General features: G+C 43.8%; 1 protein-coding gene across 2 annotated transcripts; it reads right to left on the reverse strand.

Annotated features, from left to right (window-relative positions):
* Positions 1-683: 683 nt before the first annotated feature.
* COQ10B (coenzyme Q10B) lies at positions 684-23,510 on the reverse strand. Of its 2 annotated transcripts, none has more exons than XM_002712367.5 (5): positions 23,186-23,510; positions 16,452-16,601; positions 10,456-10,648; positions 4,533-4,634; positions 684-1,735 (listed from the first exon to the last, which is right to left on the reverse strand). In XM_002712367.5, exons 1-5 carry the CDS (start codon positions 23,503-23,505, stop codon positions 1,568-1,570), a joined length of 933 nt encoding a protein of 310 aa, XP_002712413.4. In that variant the 5' UTR covers positions 23,506-23,510; the 3' UTR covers positions 684-1,567. The 2 variants fall into 2 exon arrangements, with proteins under 2 accessions (XP_002712413.4, XP_051705283.1); XM_051849323.2 differs by lacking the exon at positions 23,186-23,510 and adding an exon at positions 22,706-23,170.
* Positions 23,511-25,025: the final 1,515 nt, after the last annotated feature.

The raw sequence follows: 25,025 nt of genomic DNA on the forward strand, positions 1-25,025 counted from the left end.
GATCTGATACTATAATTAAGAGTGTCAATTGTTAAATCAACAACAGGAGTCACTGTGCTCTTGCTCCCCATGTAGGACCTCTGTCCTTAATGAGTTGCACTGGAAATTAATGGTAAAACTTGTCTTCAAACAGTACTTTATACTTTGTGTGGATGCAAACTGTTGATACAGAGTTGATCTGTAGATAGAGGTAATTAAAAATGGATCTAATGGGAGAGGGAGTAGGAGGTAGGACAGGAGTGAGGAGGGAGGGCAGGTATGGGGGGAAGAACCGCTATGTTCCAAAAGCTGTAACTATGCAATTTTTATTTATTAAATAAAAGCTTTCTAAATAAAATAGTGGTTAAGACACTTGCATCCCATATCAGAGTACCTGGACTTGATATTTGGCTCTGGCTCCCTAATTCCAATTTTATGCTAATACAGACCCTGGTAGGCAGCAGATGATGGTTCAAGTGACTGAGTTCCTGCAACTCATATAGGAGACCTAGATTGAGTTCCCGGCTCCCAGTGGCCTCTTACAAGGGGGTGCTGTGGACACTGGGGAGTAAAACCAGCAAATGAAAGCTCTCTGTCTCCCTCTGTCTCTCTCTGCCTCTCAAATAAATAAAAATTTAAAAATAAATGCACACATACTGAAACAATATAGGATGACTTCAATAACCAAAGTTACTACAAAAAAATAAACAAATTAACTTTATTTTATCAAGTTACTACTTCAGTCCTTACATTGATTTGTTTAAAAAAATACCAGTTTGGAATACCTTATTCAAAGTGAGTACACATAATAAATAAAAATAGGGATGCATAGTGCTGCAGACACATCAACCAACTTTTCTTCATCTGTTGCCTCTGTTGTAACTAAAATTTGACACAAAATTAGCATTATTGAAAAAGCAACCAAAGTACCTAGGAAAAGGGAGAAGTTTGCAAACTACTGGAAAAATAACTTCAGACTCTGGACCACTTACCCAAAAAAAATTTTTTTCCCATTGTTTCTCTGAGGCCAACCTCATTATAGCACCAAATCATTTACTGTACCCATATGAACAATTTAAAGATATCAAAAGTGACAGGGGACATTCATTAACAATATTTATAAGTCAAAGTTTTTACTTTACATATATGGTGATAACCCCTAAGCCATGTGGCAGGCTCTACAGCAATAAGTTACAAATAGTCTGAATTTAATAACTTAGACATGATATGGTTAATATATATACTGAGTATATCAACTGACCTTTTTTAGGAAAGGTGATCATGAAAAAGCTTAAATTTACAGTTTGTTTCTGCTCAGAAGAGAGATGTCTATTCTGGCAATAGTAACATCCCATTATAGTAAATGCAGAACATGCTAATGTAAGTATTACACTGAATTACATGACTAAAGAAATAATTCCATGTACAAGTAGGTCCATATTCTATGTGCAAATTTTCAATGGTGCAAGTTTACAATCAAAGTTAGGTGTAATAAATGCTTTCTGACTTCCAAAAACAAATCATGAAAGCACTTCCTAAGATTGAACAAACTAAAGTTACAAGTAGGTGACACCAGCTGTCTCTTTCTTTATGTGTGATGAACTTCATGAAGCATTAGTTCCCGAGGTATACTTGTTTCTGGACCATACAGCTTACATGCTCTTCTTTCAAAGGCAGCTACCATCTGCTTCACAACTTCATCAAAAAACAACGTGGCAAGCTGAGAGTGTAGAAGTGAGCGAAATTCAAAAGAAATCTGTAGGAAAATGTTAGAAGTTATTTTAGGAAGATCACTCTTGGGGTCGGCGCTGTGGCATGGCGGGTTAACACCCTGGCCTGAAGCGCCAGCATCCCATGTGGGCGCCGGTTCTAGTCCCAGCTGTTCCACTTTTGATCCAGCTCTCTGCTATGCCCTGGGAAAGCAATGGAAGAAGACCTAAGTTCTTGGGCCCCTGCACCCACGTGGGAGACCTGGAAGAAGCTCCTGGCTCCTGGCTTCGGATCAGCACAGCTCCAGCCACTGTGGCCATCTGGGGAGTGAACCATCAGACAGAAGATCTCTTTCTCTCTCTGCCTCTCCTCTCTCTGTGTAACTCTTTCAAATAAATAAATCTTAAAAAAAAAAAAATCACTCTTTCATTACATCTCCATTTAGGACAGTGATGGTCACACTGTGAACTGGATAGCTAAGGCAGAGCTGTGTTGGTGTGTTTAGGTGACTTTTTTAGGACCTATGTAAAGAGGGAATCTTTACAGCGCTAAGCACAACTACCACAAGAAGCTTAAGTAAACATGGCCAGCTGATTTCATTTCAAGGCAAGAGTCTGTTTCTTAACAAGTTACAGAAGACAGGAAAAAAGTTTTCCTGAATACCACATTTATTACTCTGGTTTCTCATTAATGTACTCTCTTTAGTTCTAGCCTAACCCACAAAAGGAAAGAGGGAAGGGAAGTGATTGTTCACATAGAAAGAGCTGCAGAAAGATGAAACTGCATGTGAGCATGGTACACACATGTCTGACTCAGATCGGGGAGGTGGTTTAATCATAAAATAGCCAATGATTTAGAAGTTTACACTCCCTTACTGTTTTAGATGGAACTCAAGGCAACTTATTTCAAGGCAACTGGTCTGAGAATAGTATTTTCAGGACAAAATATCTTCTACATTTTAAAATGTTTTAACTTTTCAATCTAAAGTCAATCTGTTTATATAAAAAGATTGCAAAAATAGCACAAAAGAATTCCCAGTACCTATCACCCAGATCTGTGTTATTGTCTCATATCACTGTGTAGTTATCAAAATTGGGAAATTAACAGAGGAAATTACTATTACTAGATAATAATGCTAATATCTAGGGACAGCATTGTGACTTGGGTGGTTAAACCACTATTTGCAACAACAGCATCCCATATAAGGGTGCCTGTTACAGTCTCAGCTGCTCTGTTTCCAATCCAGTTTCCTGCTAATGTGCCTGATAAGGCAGTGGAAGATGGACCAAGTAATTGGACCCCCGCAGCCCGTGTGAGAGACCTGGATGGGGTTCTTAGTTCCTGGCTTCAGGTTGGCCCAGACCTGACTGTGGCATTTAGGCAATGAACCAAAGGATGGAAGATCTCTCTCTCTCTCCCTCTTTCTCTCTTTGCCCTTCAAATAAATAAATAAATAAAATAAATCTTAAAAACAAATGATACATGCATTAAAAATGATAATATCTAATCTATTCAGACCTTACCCAAATTTCCAATTGTTCCACTAAAGTCCATTAATGTTTAATTTTTATTTAGAAGGCAGACAGTAAAAGATTTCCTATCTGCTGATTCACTCCTCAAATGTCCACAATAGCTAAGGCTGGGCCACGACAAAGCTAGGAACTGGGAATTCAATCTGGGTCCCCACATGGGAAGCAGGGTCCCAGTCAGGGACCCAATCACCCTACAAGGGTACATGTTAGAAGGAAGCTGAAATAAGGAGTGGAACTGGGACTTGAACTCAGGCACATGGAAACAGGATATGGGTATCCCAAAGCAGTATCTTCAGCACTGCACTTCTCCAAATTTCCACCCTAATATCCATTAATTTTTTTAATAAAAGCTACTCAAGATATGAGAATAGCACATGATAACTGAATCAAAATCACTACCATTTCTTAACAGCCAATGCCTAAGTTGCAAGTACTGAGAACTCATATGTATTTTCCTATTGGCAAACAAAAAGACACAAACTACTTAAAGTAGTAGCTCAGGTGAGGTGGTATGAACAAGAAAATTACCAGTCTCTAGATTTGAAAATCATATTTTTCTCCTTTGTACTTTATTACTGAATCTTACATGACATTTGATTTAGCTTGGTGTTAATTATTTTAAACAAATCATACCTTTTTTTGGCTAGTCCCATGAAATTTTTAAAAAGTTTAACTCATTTATGTATTAGAAAGGCAAAGCAATAAACAAAGAGGGAGAGATAAGAGAAAAGGAGAGATCTACAATCCACAGATTCACTCTCCAAATGCCCGCGAAACCCAGGGCCAATCCAGGTCAAAACCAGGAACTAGGAACTCCACCTGAGTCTCCTATGTTGGTGGCAGGAACCAAAGTACCTGGGCCAATATTTGTCGCCCCTCCAAAGGATATTACCAGGAAGTTGAATTGGAGGCAGAGGTGCATTTGATTCTGCACTCTGATGCAAGATGCAGGCATTCCAAATGGTGCCACACCACAATGCCTACTTCTAATTTGGCGCTAATTTTAAATTACTATTAAGCTGGCAGTAAAGTCATGACATGTATCTTATAATCTATGGACTTGTAAAAATTAGAAAATAGAAAAGAATAAATATTCAATGTTGGAAGAAAGAGAACAGAAACATTCATTAACACTAGTGCAGAAAGTGGCACATAACATTGAGAAATATAAGATTTTTTTTTAAAGTATGTTTCCGTAACCTTTATGTGTGAGAGAAAATTATAGCATCAGGGTTCTAAAATAGATTATTATTTCTTTTCAAACTTCCTCTCAGATCTGAGATAAATCAAGGGCTTTTATGAGAGACTTACAGAAAAATCCAAGGTACAAGTTCTTGGGTAGCCAGGAAGACCTGGGCTAAAACGCCAAATAGTCTCCAAATGATTAAAAAGTTTCCCATCAGTACAGGATGCCTAGAATAGAACAAAAAGATAAAATAACAGTGAAATATCTTTGCTATCAGCCAGAATCTACCAAGATGGAAGCTAAATTTTTGAGCTCTTTGGCATATATAGGTAGCTCCCATTCTCTAACATTAAAATAATTCTGATTGAAACCTACAAGTTACCAACTACAATGTGAAATATGGTGGTCAGGTAGCAGGTAAAGCCACTGCCTGAGACACCAACATCCCATATGGGTGCTGGTTTGTGTCCCAGCTGCTCCACTTCTGATCTAGCTCCCTGCTAATGGCCTGAGAAGGGCAATGGAAGAAGGCCCAAGTTTTTGGGCCGCTGCACCCATGTGGGAGACCCAGAGGAAGCTCCTGGCTTCAGATTGGCACAGCTCTGGCCATTGTGGCCATCTGGGGAGTGAACCAGCAGATGGAAGACCTCTCTCTCAAAATAAACCATACTTAAGACTAACTTTTAATTATTTTATTTATGTGAGAGGCAGAGAGACAGAAACAGAGAGCAATCATCTGCTGATTTCCCCAAATGCCTGTAAAGCCTATGCGTAGGCCAAGCCAGAGCTAGGGACCCGGAGCTCAGTCCACCTCTTTCAGTTGGGTGGCAGAGACTCAATTACTTGAGCCATCACCTACTGCTGAGGTGTACATTAGCAGGAAGCTAGATTTGGGAACAGAGCACTCCCATATGGAGCTCAGACATCCCAACCAGTGTCATAATCACTAGGCTAAATGCCCATTCCAAGCTAAACATTTTGAAAAAAAAAAATTTTTTTTTTGACAGGCAGAGTTAGACAGTGAGAGAAAGAGAGACAGAGAAAGGTCTTCCTTCTGTTGGTTCACCCCCCCCCCCAAATGGCTGCTATGGCCGGCAAGCTGCGCTGATCCAAAGCCAGGAGCTAGGTGCTTCCTCCTGGTCTCCCATGCGGGTGCAGGGCCCAAGGACCTGGGCCATCCTCCACTGCACTCCCGGGCCACAGCAGAGAGCTGGACTGGAAGAGGAGCAACAAGGACAGAACTGGCACCCCAACCGGGACTAGAACCCAGGTGCCAGCGCCACAGGCGGATGATTAGCCTAGAGAGCCGTGGTGCCGGCATGAAAATTTTTTTTTACCTTTCTCCAGTGTTTTAGCATAGTGTGATCAAATTGTTATTAAAGTAGTATTTCAGTGACTATTATTTTATCATATGTAAATTTTTAGAACATTCACTGGCTTCTATCTTTAGTATCTTTTTACCAACATGTAAATGAGTATTTCTGATGTAAATTCTGTTTACAGTTTGAGTAGTTGACCTTTTTTTTTCTTCTTCTTCTTTTTTTATTTTTTTAGCTTTTGACAGGCAGCGTGGACAGTGAGAGAGACAGACAGAGAGAAAGGTCTTCCTTTGCCGTTGGTTCACCCTCCAAAGGCCACCGCGGCGGACGCGCTGTGGCCAGCGCACCGCGCTGATCCGAAGCCAGGAGCCAGGTGCTTTTCCTGGTCTCCCATGCGGGTGCAGGGCCCAAGGACCTGGGCCATCCTCTACTGCACTCCCGGCCCACAGCAGAGAGCTGGACTGGAAGAGGGGCAACCCGGACAGAATCCAGCACCCCGACCGGGACTAGAATCCGGTGTGCTGGCGCCGAAAGGTGGAGGATTAGCCTATTGAGCCGCGGCGCCAGCCTATAGTTGACCTTTATAGTAATGATTTCACCATCTTAGCAGCTGATAACTGATTCACAAGTTTGATGAAGAGGAAATCAGGAAGAAACCTACAAACAGATTTTCAGTTGTTTGTCCCCCTATTTGAGTTTTCTTTGGAGAGATCCAGAATTTAATCAGAGAAATGGTCCTGTGTTCTGTGTTTAGGTACGCTATAACTAGGGGCATTAAAAATGGCTCTTTTATGAAACAAGCACTTTTGTGTGGTAAGACACTGCACAGTGTCCCGTATCAGAGTGTCTGGCTTGAGGCTGAGCTTCTCAGCTTCTGATACAGCCTCCTGAATCAGAGTGAATTCTGGGCTTATAGGTATATGGGTATTTGGGGAGTGAACCAGAGAATAGGAGATCTCTCTGTTTTTCTCTCTGCATTTTAAATAAATTGAAAATAAATAATAAAAATTATTTCAAAAAAGTATTATTTGGGCCGGCGCTGCGGCTCACTTGGCTAATCCTCAGCATGCAGCACCAGAACCCCGGGTTCTAGTCCCGGTTGGGGCGCTGAATTCTGTCCCGGTTGCTCCTCTTCCAGTGGCCCGGGAGGGCAGTGGAGGATGGCCCTAATGCTTGGGCCCTGCATCCAACCAACAGAAAAAGGAAGACCTTTCTCTCTGTCTTTCTCTCTCTCTCACTAACTCTGCCTGTCAAAAAAAAAAAAAAGTATTATTTGGGGGAATGATAGTTTACCTATACAGATATTATTTGGAGAATAGTTTACCTATGCATGCTGATACATGTTGGATAGCCTTAGGGGAGGGACAATCTGAATTCTTGAGGGGAAATAATTATTCTTTTTAAGATATATTTATTTATTTGAAATTCAGAGTTACGCAGAGAGAGATAGAGAGAGAGAGGTCTTCCATCTGCTGGGTCACTCCCCAATTGGCCACAACAGCTAAAGCTGCGCCAATCTGAAGCCAGGAGCCAGGAGCTTCTTCCAGGTCTCCCACATGGGTGCAGGGGCCCAAGGACTTGGGCCTTCTTCCACTGCTTTCCCAGGCCATAGCAGAGAGCTGGATCAGAAGTGGAGCAGCAGAGACTCAAATCGGTGCCCATATGGGATGCTGGCACTGTAGGAGGTGGTTCCACCTTTTATGCCACAGCACCAGCCCCCTTAAGTATGGTTTAATAAAGTCATCTGATTTTTAAGAGTATCAAGATTCGATAATAAAATCTTATTTCAGTTATTTAAAGATAATATATTCTATATTTATAATCATTTAAGAAACCTACAGGAAATTTAACACTGAAGGAGAAGCAGCTGTTGGAAGTACTTCCTCTGACTTCTTTTATACAAAACGTGGCCTCATTGTACTCACACCAATGATCTAGCCCAAGGACACATGGATTTTTACTGGTATGTTTTGATAGGAGTGCTGCCAAAGACCTCATTTCTAAGTGCAGAGACAATGGAAACAGTACAAGCTGTTATGGTAATAACCTCCTACTGACTGGTCTGGGTGGATTGACTTAGACCATCATATAATCTCACCCAAATAAAACGCTTATATTGTGAACTAGGCAGTAAGACCCATAGAACTGTTGCTGCTATTAAATTTGCTGAAAATTTTCAAGGGCTTCTGGCCATAAAAGATTGATATAGACAATATTTACTGACATATTAAGTCACAGGCACATTCTGGGCAGCTAATCATTCATAGAAAATGTCATTCGGCTTCTGTTTTGTTTTTGAATATTTGAGAGTGAGTGATTTTCCCACCTGCTGGTTCACTCTCCAAATAGCTGCAATGGCCAGGGCTAGGCTGGGCCAAAACCAGGAGCCTAGAACTCCATCCAGGTCTCCCATGTGGGTGGCAGGGTCCCAAGTACTTGGGCGATTTTGTGCTGCTTTCCCAGGTGTATTAGCAGAGAGTTGGATCAGAAGTGGAACAGCTATAATAGAGTACTTAAATGGGTTACCAGCATCACAGGCAGTAGTTTAACTTGCTGACTCCACTTGGCTTCTGTTTTTCCCTCAGGCATAATAACTTTTTCTGTATATCACATCTATGTATTAGGTATTAAAATTTAGAATCCTGGAAGTGCTCAAAGTTATTCTGAGCTTACTGTGAACACCTGTAGACCTGCCAATAGCCCAGGAATATAGGTAGTGACAGCTTGCTAAGCAAGGAGCCCCTCTGACTCCCATCATTGTGATACTGCTGCTGAAGATAGAGAGATGAAGAAGACAAGGCCCTCTTCCCTTAAGTAATTCAATCTTGTCAAAGAGAAATCCAGTGGAATATACTTATATTATATTATATTATATTATACATATTACACTAGTTATACTATTATAATAAATATACTACAGAGTGATAAGAGAAATGAAATATGTAAAAAGTTCAGAGGAATCACCAAGGTCTACGTGAAAAGACAGGGAGAAAATAACACCAAATAATTGGAATCTGAAGGAATAACAGACAAAGAGTTAAGTGCATTACAGGCAGAAAAGTGAACAGTATACAAAAGTACAGAGCTGTGTGGCAGGAAGCACTATAGTACCATGTGTAGTACATAGTACTGCCTGAACACTTAGGATGGATGTGTGAGGAGGGAGGGAGACATAGATGGGTCTGTGTATAATGATTAAGAGATGGACTTTATCCTGTATGTTTTAAGAAGCCGAGACAGAAAAACAGCCAAAGTGGGTGAAGGGCAGAGAAGATAAAATTTTTCAAGAATTCTTTTAGTTAAAGAAGTATAATATACTAAGATTTAAGTTTTGTTTTTAAATATTTATTTATTTGAAAGGTGGAAATACAGAGAGAGAAGGAGAGAGAGAACGAGAGTGAAGGGTTGATCACTCCCCAAATGACTGCAACGGCAGGGGCTGGGCCAGGCCAAATCCAGGAGCCAGGAGTTTCTTCCGGGTCTCCCATGTGGGTGGTGGGGGCCAAGGACCAAGGCTACCCATTGCCACCCTCCCAGGTGCATTAGCAGGGAGACAGATCAGAAGTGGAACAGCCAGAACTTGAACTGGTACCCATAAGGGATGCTGGCGCTGCAGGTGGCAGCTTAACCTTCTACACCACAGCACTGTCCCCTAAGGTGTTAAGTTTTAAGAGTCTGAATGGTAAGCGACTGAGATCAAAGAATAGAAAATATTATAGATTATAAAAACATCCATGGTGTCAGGCAGACTAAGTTACAGTCTCAGCTCTGTGATCCTGAGCAAGTTATCTAACTATTCTAAGTTTCAGTTTGCTTAATTAAAAGATGGAGAATAATGATACTTGGACCTCAAAGGACTTCTGTAAAGATTATATGAGTAATTTAAATAAATAATGAAAAGGGACCCAATAAATGTAAGCTACGAAGAGAGGCTCTTAGCTTCACTGGACAGTACACTTCTGGATTCTGCACCAGAAAGGGTGCATCTGAGAGTTGGTCGCCCTGTAATGCCTGATGAAAAGCTAACTAGGGCACTTAGCTCTGAACAATTACCAAGAAATGAGATCTCTATTACATCCTGTATGTGCAAAATACAACTCAGCTTTTAAAGGCCACTACAGGGGCCAGCGTTGTGGCGTGGCTGCTGCTTGGGAAGCAGGCATCCCATGGGGGCGCCGGTTTGTGTCCCAGCTGTTCCACTTCTGATCCAGCTCCCTGCTATGGCCTGGGAAAGAAGTAAAAAATGGCCTAAGTCCTTGAGCCCCTGCACCTGGGTGGGACACCTGGAAAAGGCTCCTGCTACTGGCTTTGGATAAGTACAGCTCCGGCCGTTGCAGCCAGTTGGGGAGTGAACTAGCGGATGGAAGACCTCTCCCCTCTCTCTGCCTCTCTTTCTCTCTCTGTGTAACTCTGACTTCCAAATAAATAAATAAATCTTTAAAAAAAAAAAAGGTAAATTTACTGAATAAATTTACTAATTTCTCAGTGATAAAACATTTAATAGATTTTTTTAAAGCCTCCCTTTTCCATAATCTATTTAAATTCTTAGTTGGAAAGAATAATGCTAACATTCTATGAAATAAACACAATTAGGAGCTGTAATAATACATGGTTCATTTTCCCGCTACCTTCCTACTAGTTTAGAGAAGTATTTTCAAGTTATTACACTTTAACCCACTTGATATAATTAAATTTGCAAAGACTTCAACAACAACAAAAAAACTATTACCTTCACCAAATGTGGTTTCACCAAGGTTACAACTGATGTATATCGTTCCAGCACAGGTGGAAATCCAATTTCTAATCGTGTTTTACAATATCCAGATCTCCTTGATATTATATCTGATTTTTTGCACCAAGGAACAAAATGCTTGTAATCCTCCATTCCTGATACCACATCATACATTTCCTGCATTGAATAGCTTAAAAAAAAAAAAGTGTTAACTGCACTACTTATATTGTATATATGCATTCTTTACACTGAAAATGAATAAAACATACTGTGTATGAGGCAATAAATCATTTGGAACACACGCTAAACGACAACCTGGAATAAGTGACTTCAAAACAACAAAGAAAATAAAAGGGTTCTAAATATACATCTACACAGAAGTCACAATTTGGCAGCCCATGGGTTGGATCTGGTTTACAGATGTGGTTTTCAAAATTTTAATTAGTTACTGGCACTTAAAAAGTTAAAGCTTAAATAAAAACTGAAAAAAAGGGAAGATCTTGATGCAATGTGTCCATATGCATACATAGTAAGAACTGGCTTGTGTTGAGGCACAGTGGGTTAAGCCCTGCTTGATGCAGGCATCCCATATTACAGTGCTAGTTTGAGTATTAGCTGGTCCTCCTCTAATCCAGGTCCTTGCTAATGCACCTTGGAAGGCAGAAGAAAATGGCCCACAGGCCGGCACAGTGGCACAGTGGTGCAGTGGGTTAAAGCCCTGGCCTGAAGTGCTGGCATCCCATACGGATGCTGGTTTTAGTCCCAGCTGCTCCTCTTCTGATCCAGCTCTCTGTTATGGCCTGGGAAAGCAGTAGAAGATGGCCCAAGTCATTGGGCCCCTGCACCCACATGGGAGACCCAGAAGAGGCTCCTGGCTCCTGGCTTCAGATCAGTGCAGCTCCGGCCATTGCGGCCATCTGGGGATTGAATCAGCGGATGGAATACCTCTCCCTCTGTCTCTACCTCTCTCTGTAACTCCTTCAAATAAACAAAATAAATCTTTTGGCGGGCACCTCGACTCACTTGGCTAATCCTCCGCCTGCGGCACCAGCACCCAGGTTCTAGTCCCAGTTAGGGCGCTGGATTCTGTCCCGGTTGCTTCTCTTTCAGTCCAGCTCTCTGCTGTGGCCCAAGAAGGCAGTGGAAGATGGCCCAAGTGCTTGAGCCCTGCACCCACATGGGAGATCAGGAAGAAGCGCCTGGCTCCTGGCTTTGGATCGGCACAGCGCCCGGCCGTAGCAGCCATTTGGGGGGTGAACCAATGGAAGGAAGACCTTTCTCTCTTTCTCTCTCACTGTCTAACTCTGCCTGTAAAAAAAAAAAAAAAAAAAATGGCCCAAGCACTTGGGTCCTTGGGTCCCTGCTATCCACATGGGAGAATGGGAGACCTAGACAGAGTTTTTGCCTCCTGGCTTTGGCCTGGCCCAGCCCTGGATGTTGCAGGCATTTGGGGAATAAACCAGATGGAAGATCGATCGATCTCTCTCTCCACTTCTCTCTGTCACTCTGCCTTTGAGTAAATAAATCTCTTCCCACCTCTCTCTCTGTCATTCTGCCTTTAAAAAAAAAAAATGGCTTCAGGTCAGGTGACTAATAATAATTCCTTACCTTAAGCCAATAATTTCACTTCCAGCAAGTTATCATTCAAAAATACTCCCATAGGCTGTTGCTGTGGCGTAGCAGGTAAAGCCACTGCCTGCAGTGCCAGCATCCCATATGGGCGCTGGTTTGAGTCCTGGCTGTTCCTCTTCCAATCCAGCACTCTGCTATGGGCCTGGGAAAGCAGTGGAAGATGGCCCAAGTTCTTGGGCCCCCGCATCCGCATGAGAGATCCAGAAGAAGCTCCTGGCCCCTGGCTTCAGATCGGCACAGCTCTGGCTGTTGCAGCCATCTGGGGAGTGAACCAGTGGATGGAAGACCTCTCTCTCTCTTTGCCTCTCCTTCTCTCTCTGTAATTCTTTCAAGTAAATAAATAAATCTTTAAAAAAAATACTCCCATATTGGACAAAAAAATGTCACTTCAATATTGATTATGGTTTGGGGAGAAAAGGAAGCAACCAAAATATCTATCAGAAGACAGATATTAATAGATATTAATTAGTAATAATAAATTATAAATTATAAATAAATGGTACACCCATATTCTACTTCTCAAATAAATAAAATCTTAAAAAAAAAAAAGACAAAAATTATCTTACAGGGATAGGTGCTTGGCTTAGCACTTAAGGCACTAGGGCTCCATATTAGAATGCTTGCATTTGATTCCCACCTCTGACTCTCAGTTCCAGCTTCCCACCAGTGCAGACTCTAGGAGTTGATATCCCAATTAACTGGGTCCCTGCCACTCACACTGAGTACCTGGATTGAGCTCCTGGCTCCAGTTCTTGCCCTGACATAGCCCTAACCCAGCCAATGTGGGCATTTGCAGGTGGGAGCTCTGCCTGTCTCTCTGCCTTTTTTTCTTTTTTTAAAGATTTATTTATTTTTTGTAGGGCAGTTACAGAGAGGCAGAGGCAGAGAGAGAAAAAGGTCTTCCATCTGTTGGTTCACTCCCCAGATGGCCACAATAGCCGGAGCTGTGCCAATCGGAGGCAGGAACCAGGAGCTTCTTCTGGGTCTCCCACATGGATGCAGGGCCCCAACGACTTGCACCTCTTCTACTGCTTTCCCAGGCGATAGCAGAGAGCTGGATGGGAGGTGGAGCAGCTGGGACTCAAAATGGCATCCATATAGGATGCTGGCAATGCAGGTGGTGGCTTTACCTGATATGTCACAGCACTGGTCCCATCTCTGCCTTTCAAATATATACATACACACATAAATCTTTGAAAAAAGTTACAGAAAATGTGTAACATAAAAAAAAACCATGCATGGGCCGGCGCCGTGGCTCACTAGGCTAATCCTCCGCCTGCAGTGCCAGCACCCTGGGTTCTAGTCCCAATTGGGGCGCCAGTTCCATCCCGGTTGCTCCTCTTACAGTCCAGCTCTCTGCTGTGGCCCGGGAGGGCAGTGGAGGATGGCCCAGGTCCTTGGGCCCTGCACTCGCATAGGAGACCAGGAGGAAGTGCCTGGCTCCTGGCTTCGGATCAGCGCAGTGCGCCGGCTGCAACACACCGGCTGTAGCAACCACTTGTCAGGTGAACCAATGGAAAAAGGAAGCCCTCTCTCTCTGTCTCTCTCTCTCACTGTATAACTCTGCCTGTCCAAAAAATAAAAATTAAAAAAAAAAAACATACACATGGATTTCAATTTTTTTGGTAGCAAAATAAACTTATATTCTTAAAAAAAAAATTACCTACTTTTTTTTGTGAAAGGCAGAGACAGAAAGAGATGGAAATAGAGAAAGATCTTCCACCTGCTGGTCCACTGCCCAAATGCCTGTAACAGCCAGGACTAAGCCAGACTGAAGCAGGGAGCCTGAAACCTAGTCTGGGTATCCCATATGGATGGCAGGGATCCAAGTGCTTGAGCCATTACTAGCAACCTCCTAGGGTATGCATTAGCAGGAAGCTGGAATCAGAAACACAGACACTCTGATGTAGGAATCCCAAGCAGTGTCTTAACTGTAACACCAAGTACCTGTCCAGTTATAATTGTACTAATAGAAAAAAAAAGGAAAACTATCTGATTCCCCCATAGATAGTAAAATATCAGACACATTCCCAGTAGAGTAAGAAATAATACAAACATGCTGGAGACAGCATTGTGGCGTAGCAGGTAAAGCTATGCAACACCAGCATCCCATATGGGCACTGGTTCCTGTCCTGACTGCTCCACTTCGGATCCAACTCCCTGCTAATGGCCTGGGAAAATAGCGGAAGGCAATCCAAATGCTTGGGCTCCTGCCATCCACATGGGAGACCCAGAAGAAGCTCCTGTCTTTGGCCTGGCTCAGCCCTGGCTGTTATGGACACTTAGGGGTCTGAACCATCAGATGGAAGTTCTCTCTCTCTGTGTCTCTCCCCGCCCCAGCACTTTCAAATAAAAAAAACAAAAAAACAAAAAAAACAAAAAAAAAAACACAAAGATACTGCTGTTAAATATACATACGCATGGATGTGTATATTCAGCTGATGCACATTCTGAGAGACAACAGGTGATGGCTCAAGTATGTGGTCCTCTGTACCCATATGGGAGGCCTCCCACAGTGTCAATTAGCAAAAAGCCAGAATTGGAAGTGGAGCTAGACTTTTACCTAGGTAATCCGATATGGGATACAGGTATCTTAAGTGGAGTCATTGTCGTCATCTTCTTTTTTTGTTATTTATTTTAGAGGCAGAGTTACAGAGACAGGATGTGAGTGTGAGTGTGAGAGAGAGAGAGAAAGAAAGAGAGAGAGGTCTTCCATCTGCTGGATCACTTCCCAAATGGCCACAACAATCAGAGCTGGGCCAATCCAAACAGGAGTTTCCTCCGGGTCTCCCACATGGGTGCATGGGCCCAAGCACTTGGGCCATCTTCTACTGCTTTCCCAGGCCATAGCAGAGAACTGGATCAGCAGAGGAGCAACTGGGATTCAAACCAGCGGCCATACAGGATGCCAGAGTCACAGGTGGAGACTGAATCTACTATACCACAGCGCAGGCCCCATGGAATCTTTTTTTTTAATAAAAGATATTTTTAATTTATTTATTTGAAAGGCAAAATTACTGAAAAACAGAAAATTATCTTCCCTCTGCTGGTTCAGTCCCCAAATGGCAACAACAGCCCCTAGGCCAGGCTGAAGCAAGGAGCCCAGTGCCCCAATTAGGTCTCCCATGTCGGTGCCTGCAACACAATGCCAGCCCCCAAGTAGTCATAACTACAAAACCAAATGCCTATTCCCCATTTCTTAACAGTACCAGCTACAGCAAAATGTCCACCTATCCAAAGATTTGCACTCCTTTACATAGTATTGTTACTAGGAAGCACCTACTCATCAGTCAGTGCCATTCCCAGTCTCTATCTGCTTTGCATTTATATGGGGGGGTCACATGACTAGTTCTTGCCAACAATAACACAATAAAGACTAAGTAATTACTGAAGTCATCAACAGGATAGAGCTTGGGTTCCTGAATCACTACTTGGGAAAAAAATTACCCAATGATAAGGAATACCCAATTTGTTTTTTTGTTTTTTGGGTTTTTTTTTTTTTTTTTTTTTGATAAGGAATACCCATTTGAATGTTACATAAGAAAATAATAAACTTTTGGGTTTATTTGTATAATTACCAGCATTACTTTAACTAATACAGTGACGAACCAGTAATAAAGGTATACTTAGTGGCCAGAGTTACAAGTCTTTACAGAAAAAATCAAAAAAAAAAAAAAGTGCACAAATAAAATTGTCTATACCTACCTTTGGGGTACAATGAACAAACTGAGAAGTTTCTTCCATCTGCTGGTTCACTATCAACAGTCAGGGCTGAGCTAGGCCCAATCCAGGAGCCTGGAACTCCACCTGGATCTGCAATGTGGGTGGCAGGAACCCAAGCACTTGGGCCATCTTAGAACTGGAGCAATCAGGACTCAAACTAGCACTCATTTGGGATGCTGGTGCTGCATGTGGTGGCTTAAACCGCTGTGCCACAAGGCCAGCCCCAGAGTTGGGTAGCCTTAAAGCCCACAACATCTAACATATTTACTATATGGCTCTTCAGAAAAAAGTTTACCAACTCTTGCTCTAGATTAGGAGCCTCTCAGTATGTCAGTATGTACTTACTTATGCATGTATACATGTGAGGAAGCTAGGTAAACACATGGACTAACATATTAAGAACACTGCATTACAGAAAACAATAGTGTACAAAAATGTAGTTCTACACAAATCATTTTCTTTATATGTCAAGGTTTAAATCTATCCTATAAAGTTGGCTGTAATTAAATTTTCCCAACAAATATTTATAAAACAACAAGGTCTTCAACAAGGCCAACTTAGAAAAGCCAGAGAGAAAGAGGCATGACACTCCACTGGAAACTGTGAACATGCTTTTAGTAGAATTATTATATACAAACCCTATAATTCTTCGCTCTGAGTATTCTTTCCTCTTGTTTATTAATGGTGCAGCAATTCTGAAGAAAGTTCTTGCATGTATCTCCTTGGGTAGCATTGAGGTATGTAGCGTAAGAGATCTGTTCATCAGTATCCCACAGGAAGCTAAGTATCTAAAAAGACAAAAAATAATCTGATTTAGATGTGCACTGAAAAATAAGAGGAAGCTCAGTTTAAAGAGACTGTAAAACAACTGTCACATTTTAGAAGCCTCTATCACTTCAGAATATTCTTGAAAAAAGATACACACAAGCACAGGAAAAATGAAGCTTCACAGGCACCACACAGAAAACTAAAAATAACAGTTTATAGTTAGATTAGAAGCTTCGGATACAAAAGGTATTACTTCCCAGAAAGTTGGTTTTCAGTCTACAGTCATGTGTTACAACATAATATACCATACATTTGCAAGATTATTCATCATCTATTTCTTTTAAAAAATTATTTATTTATTTTGAAAGGGAGAGGAGGGGCCAGCGCTGTGGCACAGTGGATTAAAGCTCTGGCCTGAAGCATCGGCATCCCATATGGGCGCCGGTTCTAGTCCCTGCTGCTCTTCTTCCGATCCAGCTCTCTGCTATGGCCTCGGAAAGCAGTGGAAGATGACCCAAGTCTTTGGGCCCCTGCACCCACGTGGGAGACCAGGAAGAAGCTCCTGGCTCCTGGCTTCTGATCAGCGCAGCTCCGGCCGTTGCGGCCATCTGGGGAGTGAACCAGCAGGTGGAAGACTTCTCTATCTGTCTCTACCTCTCTCTGTAACTCTTTCAAATAAATAAAATAAATCTTAAAAAAAAAAAAAAAGGGAGAGGGAGGGATGGAAAGAGGGAGGAAAAGGTTAGAGGTTAGAGATTAGAGATTAGAGATTAGAGGTTAGAGGTTAGAGGTAGAGGTAGAGAGAGATAATCTTCAATCCACTGGCTCATTCCCGAAGATGGCTGTAACAGCCAGTGCTGGGCCAGGCTGAAGCCAGGAGCCAGGAGCTTCATCAGAGTCTTCCATAGCAGTGGTACAGGCCCAAATACTTGGGCCATCTTCCACTGCTTTTCCCAGGCCATTAGCAGGGAGTTGGGTCAGAAGTGGAGCAGCCAGGACAGGAACTGGTACCCATATGGGATGCAGGCAGCACAGCATGGGGTGGCTTTACCTGTTATGCCACAATGCCAGCCCCTTCTTTTTGAAAAAGATTTGTTCATTTGAAAGGCAGAGTAAGGGAGTGGGGAGGGAGGGCTGGGAGAAAAAGAGATCTTCCATACACTGGTTCTCTCACCAAATGGCTACAACAGCCAGGACTGGGCCAAGCTGAAGCCAGAGCCAGGAACTCCATCCAGGTCTCCCACAGGGTGGCGGGAGCTGTTACCTAATGCCTTTCCAAGCACATTAGTAGAAAGCTAGAATGGAAGTAGAAGGGCTAGGACTCAAATCGGCACTCTGATACAGATACTGGTGTCCCAAGTTGAGATTTAACTCACTGTGCCACACTGCTAGGCTCTCTTTATCTGTTTGTCAATTCACCTTCTCTGCTCAGGTTATCTTCCCGGCTGGACCGACAGGGGTTCCTCAATTCTTGATTCACACAAATCAAACTTGAAATTTGGTCTTCCTCTAACATCAGAAATCTGGGTGCCAGGCCGGTGCTGTGGCTTACTAGGCTAATCCTCCGCCTGGCAGCGCCAGCACCCCGGGTTCTAGTCCCAGTCGGGGCACTGGATTCTGTCCGGGTTGCCCCTCTTCCAGTCCAGCTCTCTGCTGTGGGCCGGGAGTGCAGTGGAGGATGGCCCAAGTGCTTGGGCCCTGCACCCCATGGGAGACCAGGAGAAACACCTGGCTCCTGGCTTCGGATCATCGCGGTGCGCCGGCCGCGGCGGCCATTGGAGGGTGAACCAACGGCAAAAGGAAGACCTTTCTCTCTGTCTCTCTCTCTCACTGTCCACTCTGCCTGTTAGAAAACAAACAAAAAAAAAAGAAATCTGGGTGCCTGTCAGAACTGTTGCTCTGTTCTCCTTCACCTTCCAAGTTTCATTTCAACACATACTCATTTATGTAAAAGTATGTCCAGTTAATCAGAATGTTAACTATTTGGGGGTACTTCTATGTACATATGCCTGATATATTCTCTTTTTAAAAAGATTTATTTATTTATTTGAAAGAGCTACAGAGAGATAAAAAAAATCTTTCATCCACTTATTTACTCTCCAGATGGCTGCAACAGCCAGGGTTGGGCCAGGCTGAAGCCAGGAGCCAGGAGTTTCATTCAGGTCTACCATGTTGGTGGCAGGGGCCCAAGCACTTGGGCCATCTTCCACTGCTTTTCCCAGGCCATTAGCAGGGAGCTGGATCAGAAGTGGAGTGACCAGGGCAAAGCCAGTGCCCACACAGGATGCTAGCACTGCAGACGGCAGCTTTACCCACAATGCCACAACACCAGCCCCTGATATCCTTTTATTCACTTAAATATTCCTAATTCTTCTCTTAAAGATTATTGTGTAGCTATTTTATACTATTATTCGTTAGTCCACATACGTACTGAGCTCCTATTTTGTGATAGACTGTGCTAGGTACTAAGGAGATAATAATGGTGATTAGAACAAACACAAGCCTTATAAAGATTACATTCTAGTTGACAGTGCAAAATAAAAAATGTAATAGAGCATTTTTAAAAAGCCATGGAAAAGAAATAGGGTGGAAACATGTAATTAGGACTTCCTTTAGATAGGGTATCCTAGGAAGTCCCCTTAGGGTACATTTCAGCTATGACATAATGGATAAAGAGCAGCCGCATAAAGGGAGAAAACAGGTATTGTACACAATAAATGTGTATATTTATGAATATATATATATATTTATTCTTATGTAAGAAGTAAGGGCCGGCGCCGCAGCTCACTAGGCTAATCCTCTGCCTGCGGCGCCGGCACACCGGGTTCTAGTCCCGGTCGGGGCGCCGGATTCTGTCCCGGTTGCCCCTCTTCCAGGCCAGCTCTCTGCTATGGCCAGGGAGTGCCCAAGGCCTTGGGCCCTGCACCCCATGGGAGACCAAGATAAGTACCTGGCTCCTGTCATCGGATCAGCGCGGTGCGCCGGCCGCAGCGCGCCAGCCATGGCGGCCATTGGAGGGTGAACCAACGGCAAAGGAAGACCTTTCTCTCTGTCTCTCTCTCTCACTGTCCACTCTGCCTGTCAAAAAAATAAATAAATAAATAAATAGTTTAAAAAAAAAAAAAAAAGAAGTAAATGGCGGGAGGGGAGTTGATAGAGGGCATTCCAGGCAAAGAGCCTAGCAGTACCCAGACACTGAAAAAGACTAACAGTGTAGCCTCAGTACAGCAAGTCAGGGGAAAATACCAAAAAATATGATAGAGAGACAGGTAGGAGCTGGGTCATGTTGGGTATTTTTGGCCAGGACAAAGCAATCTGAAATGTAATCTCAATGAATACTTAGCGAATGATACTTCACTAAATCAAGTCTTCAAATTAATTTTGGTTTGTATTATCATATATAATAATCCTATTATAGGGGGCTGGCACTGTGGCATAGCAGGTAAAGCCACCACCTGCAGCGCCAGCATCTCAAATGGGCACCAGTTCGAGTCCCTGCTGCTCCACTTCCGACCCAGCTTCCTGCTAATGTGCTTGGGAAAGCAGTGGAAGATGGCCCAAGTGCTTGGGTCCCTGCACCTACATAGGAGACCCAGAGGAAGCTCCTGACTCCTGGTTTTGGATCTGCCCAGTTCCAGCCATTGTGGCCATTTGAGGAGTGAACCAGTCTGCCCTCACTCTGTGCTCTCTGTCTCTCTCTCTAACTCTGCCTCCCAAATAAACAAACAAATCTTAAAAAAAAAAAAAAAAAAAAAAAGAGAGAGAGAGAGAGAGAGAGAGAGAAATTCAGTTAAGCAAAGAATGGTTGAAGAAACTGGAACAAATGCCCAATTAGAGGGAGACAAGTTTGGGTTCCATAATACAAAACTTTTGAACAATAAGAGTGTCTATAAAAAGCCAGCAACAATGAAATAGAAGTCAATGAAATGGTTAAGCTAAATATTACATGATTATTTGTTAAAGTGTAACAGAAAAGAAACAATATGGATGAACTTACTGACTCCTTTAGGATTCTTATGTATGCAGCTATAAGTAATACTTCAAGCATGAAAACATGGAAAAAATGTGGTGTTTGTACATTCTATAATTTTTTAATCAAGAGATTTTAGATGGATTCATTTCCTAGAGAAAAGAATGTCACATGTTCCTGAAAATCTTCAAAAATGTTACGTGAAAGTAGCCTATCTTAATTTTCTTTAGAATTGGCCTACAGAGTTTGCTTAAAAGTGGTACTATACCACCGGTGCCGCAGCTCACTAGGCTAATCCTCCGCCTAGCGGCGCCGGCACACCGGGTTCTAGTCCCGGTCGGGGCACCAGATTCTGTCCCGATTGCCCCTCTTCCAGGCCAGCTCTCTGCTGTGGCCAGGGAGTGCAGTGGAGGATGGCCCAAGTACTTGGGCCCTGCACCCCATGGGAGACCAGAGAAGTACCTGGCTCCTGCCATCAGATCAGCGCGGTGCGCCGGCCGCAGCGCACCAGCCGCGGCGGCCATTGTAGGGTGAACCAACGGCAAAAGGAAGACCTTTCTCTCTGTCTCTCTCTCTCACTGTCCACTCTGCCTGTCCAAAAAAAAAAAAAAATTATACCAATAAAAGTGAACTGTCACTTTGCTAAATAAGGCAGAATAGTGGAAATAAAATAGTTAATTTAGCTTTCCCCTTAAAACAGAAAACACAATAGGATCCCTGTTAGCTAGACTGATTATAGGAACTAAATTTGATGCACAGAAAGCCTAATCACCATTTCTGTCCAAAGACATTCTCTTGAAAATTATAACTATTTTAACAGCTGAATCTATTTTTCCTGCTTTTTGTATTCCATATATACTTCCTGATATTGGAAGCCAATTATATTACAGATCTGTACACAGTTATTAATACACAAACCAGCATCAGAAAAAGCAATTTTTCTTATGTAAATCTTTATTTTTAAAAAAATTCTTGTTTCTAGGCAGGCGTCATGGCTCACTAGGCTAATCCTCTGTCTGTGGCGCCGGCACACCCGGTTCTAGTCTCAGTCGGGGTGCCGGATTCTGTCCCGGTTGCTTCTCTTCCAGTCCAGCTCTCTGATGTGGCCAGGGAGTGCAGTGGAAGATGGCCCAGGTCCTTGGGCCCTGCACCCCATAGGAGACCAGGAGAAGCACCTGGCTCCTGGATTTGGATCAGCGCAGTACGCCGGCCGCAGAGCACCGGCTGTGGCGGCCATTGGGGGGTGAACCAACTGAAAAGGAAGACCTCTCTCTCTGTCTCTTTCTCTCTCACTGTCCATTCCGCCTGTCAAAAAAATAAAAATAAAAATAAAAATAAATTGTTTCTAAAGAGGTGAGCATGTGGTTGACTAAGAGGCTTACTTTTCACTATATGTGGTTTGGTACCATGTGCATGTGTTGTTCTTTAAGGTCCACAAAAAGATACTTTCACACAAGCTGATTATAATCCCCAGGGAAATGTCTGTTTAAAGCAAACTGGTAGGTTTCCTGATCAATTTGCATTCAAGGGTTACAGAGCTCTAGACAGCACATCTATTTTTACACACCATAAAAGATAATGTCTTCAGCTGCAGTAGAAGCAGCCAAACAATCATCTACACAGTTAAACCATGAAAGGAATACTACACAGTTTGTCTTGCCACTAACCTTCCAATACTACTACTCTCTTAGTCTAAGGCCAGAATCTATGTTAATGCTACAGATTATATTTGTTTTGTTTACAAGCCAGTATTTTATAACACTATACAAGCAGATCGGTCTAAAGTATGAAGGCGTTATGTTCTGTTTGGAACTACTTTTTGAGGCTATTTCCTAAAGCAGGAGTAAAGGATATAGGATTTTATTTGCTTCATCCAATACGGGTCAAAGAATTTGGAATCGGCAGCGCTGTTGGTACCTTTAAAAATTCTTTGTTGGTCCTAAATGCCCAGATTTGTACTTTCTCCCTCTGCCCCGCACTGTACACGTCTGCCTAAAGTTTAATTTTTAGAGAACAGTGCTATTGGTAAAAGGAAACTTAGTAAAAGAATGGTATCTTCCTGTCTCCACCTCCATTCTCCTCCCACCTCCACCAAGAATGAACCAGCCAGGAAAATCGCAGACAGACTCTGGCTCAAGGTTACGCGACGCTCACCGTGGAGCCACTAACTCCAGGTCCTCACGGATTTCGTGTGCGGGGCCGAAGACCCCACCAGAGCCTGGGACAGCCGCTCCGACCACCGGCGCGCAGGCGCAGAGGCCGAGGACCAGCCCCCACCGGGCCCCCAGCGCCAGCCTCCGCGCAGGGAAAACTTGCCCACAGCAGCAGCAACAGGCACTAGGCGAGGAGGCCAGAAAAAACACAGGCGGCTGAGCTGCTTTATCAGCCGCTTCATCAACGATTCACCGCCTCTCGCGACGGCAGCGAGCCACAAACACGGACGTCACCGAACCTCGGGCCCCGGATGAAACGCGCGGCGCAGAGTCCCTCAAATGCCCAACGCAGGAGACCCGTTTACTCCAGAGACGCGGAAAGGCACCGGAACCAGCTCCGCCATGCCCCAATCCTCCGGGTCCACTCCCTCAGCAGGCCTAGGCGGAAAAACTCCCTCGCGGCGCCCCGGTTGTTGATTACCTGACATTCCGCGCGGGCCCCCCGGCTGGAGCCAGGGCTTCAGCCGCTGTCGCCGACTTCGGCCGGCATCCCGATACCACTCTTGTCAAAGCCCTAGGACCGGTTCGCGCTGCCATGGTCATCTCAACGAAGCCGGTCGCCACCTCCAGGACCAGGCCAGCGGCACCGCCCTGATGTCGGGGCGTGCCGCCGGCTCCGGCGACTTTCAGCCAATCGGGTGGCCCTCTGGGCAACCAGACACGCCCCTTCTTCCTTCTTGCTTGCGCAAAGCTGACGCACGCTTCCACCGCCTGAGGGCCGTGTGTAAACGCGTTCGTCATGCTGTTGTCCAATCAGGGGAGCGCAGGGCTGCTGGGACTCACCTTCCCGCTCCACCCACTCTCGCGCGCAAGTTACGTAGCATCCACTGCGCCGCCCAGGCCACCTCCCGCGCTGTAACTCTAACCCGGATTTGCGGAGAGCCGCCGGTCTCCGAGAACCTGCTTCCGGTCGCGAGGCCCCACACGTGAGCCTCACCCAGGGGCTAGAGGGAGCCAGAAAGTCGGGGTGTGAATTATGTAACTGTACGGACCCCGAGGGCGGAGCCTGACACGGTGTCGGTACTGGCTTGCGAATTCTGGGCTTCAAAGTCCGGCTCTTTAATGATTGTCAGACAAAGTACTTACCTTGCCTACCACAAGACCACAATATGAGGGCAGCATAAGGTTACATTAAGACCCAGTCAGCTAACGGCCGTTCTGATTTTTTTCCTGCATGGCCAACATATTTATTGGTGTTTGAGTTTCTCTTATCCCATATAAGTCAGACAATTTTGCTTTGATTCATTAATTTCAGGAATCATTCAAGTCCAAGCTGCTTTTTTCTGTTCTCACATCTTTATTTTACTATTGTTTCCTGTAAACTGTAAATGAGGATGCCAACACTACCTGTTTGATACTTTTGAGGCACAAATAAGATTGTTGGTTAAATGCAACCAACAAATAATTTGGGGGCTTTTCTTGGTGTGGGAGAAGCGAACAAAGTCTTGACCATTATTGAGCGTATTATATTCTAGTGGAGGAAAGAAACCGATGAATATTTAATACAATGTTAGATGAAACAAGATAGGGAAAGGAGAGGGAGAGATCATGTGGGGTGCTGTTTCATACAGAGTGGGCAGGTGAGCCTCTGAGCAGGTAATACTAAACAAAGGTCTAGAAATGAAGGGGGATTACCCTCAGGTATAGGAAACAGTACATGGAAAGGCCCCAGACATGAAAGATCTTGCAATGCTTTAGGATGAGCAAGGGGTTTGGAACACAGCAAGAGGAAGAAACTGGCAGGAAATGCCATCAGAGAGATGGGACTTTATCATCATGCCTGGCAGCCATAGAACCAACTTTGGATTTTTAAGATTGATTGATTAATTGATTGATTTGAAAGGCAGAGTTACACACTCATAGAGAGAGAGGGAGAGACAGAGAGAGGTCTTCTACTCCCTGATTCATTCCGCAAATGGCCACAACAGCCAGAGCTGGGCTGATTTGGAGCCAGGAGCTTCTTCTGGGTCTCCCACGTGGGTGCAGGGGCCCAAGTACTTGAGCCACCCTCTGCTGCTTTCCCAAGCACACTAACATGAATCTGGATCAGAAATGGAGCAGCCGGAACTGAATCAGTGCCCATATGGGATGCCACCGCAGATGGTGGCTTTACCCACAGTGCTGGCCCCCTGTCAAACACTTTTCAATACAACATATGATGTACTTGTTGGATGAGATTGTTCTGTAGCTATGTAGATAATTCTGTAAAAGATTACCTTCAAATACGTAGTCCCTGCTTGCTTTAGATCTAAATTATCCAG

This window comes from Oryctolagus cuniculus, chromosome 3 (assembly GCF_964237555.1).
Source record: "Oryctolagus cuniculus chromosome 3, mOryCun1.1, whole genome shotgun sequence".
Lineage (NCBI taxonomy): Eukaryota > Metazoa > Chordata > Mammalia > Lagomorpha > Leporidae > Oryctolagus > Oryctolagus cuniculus.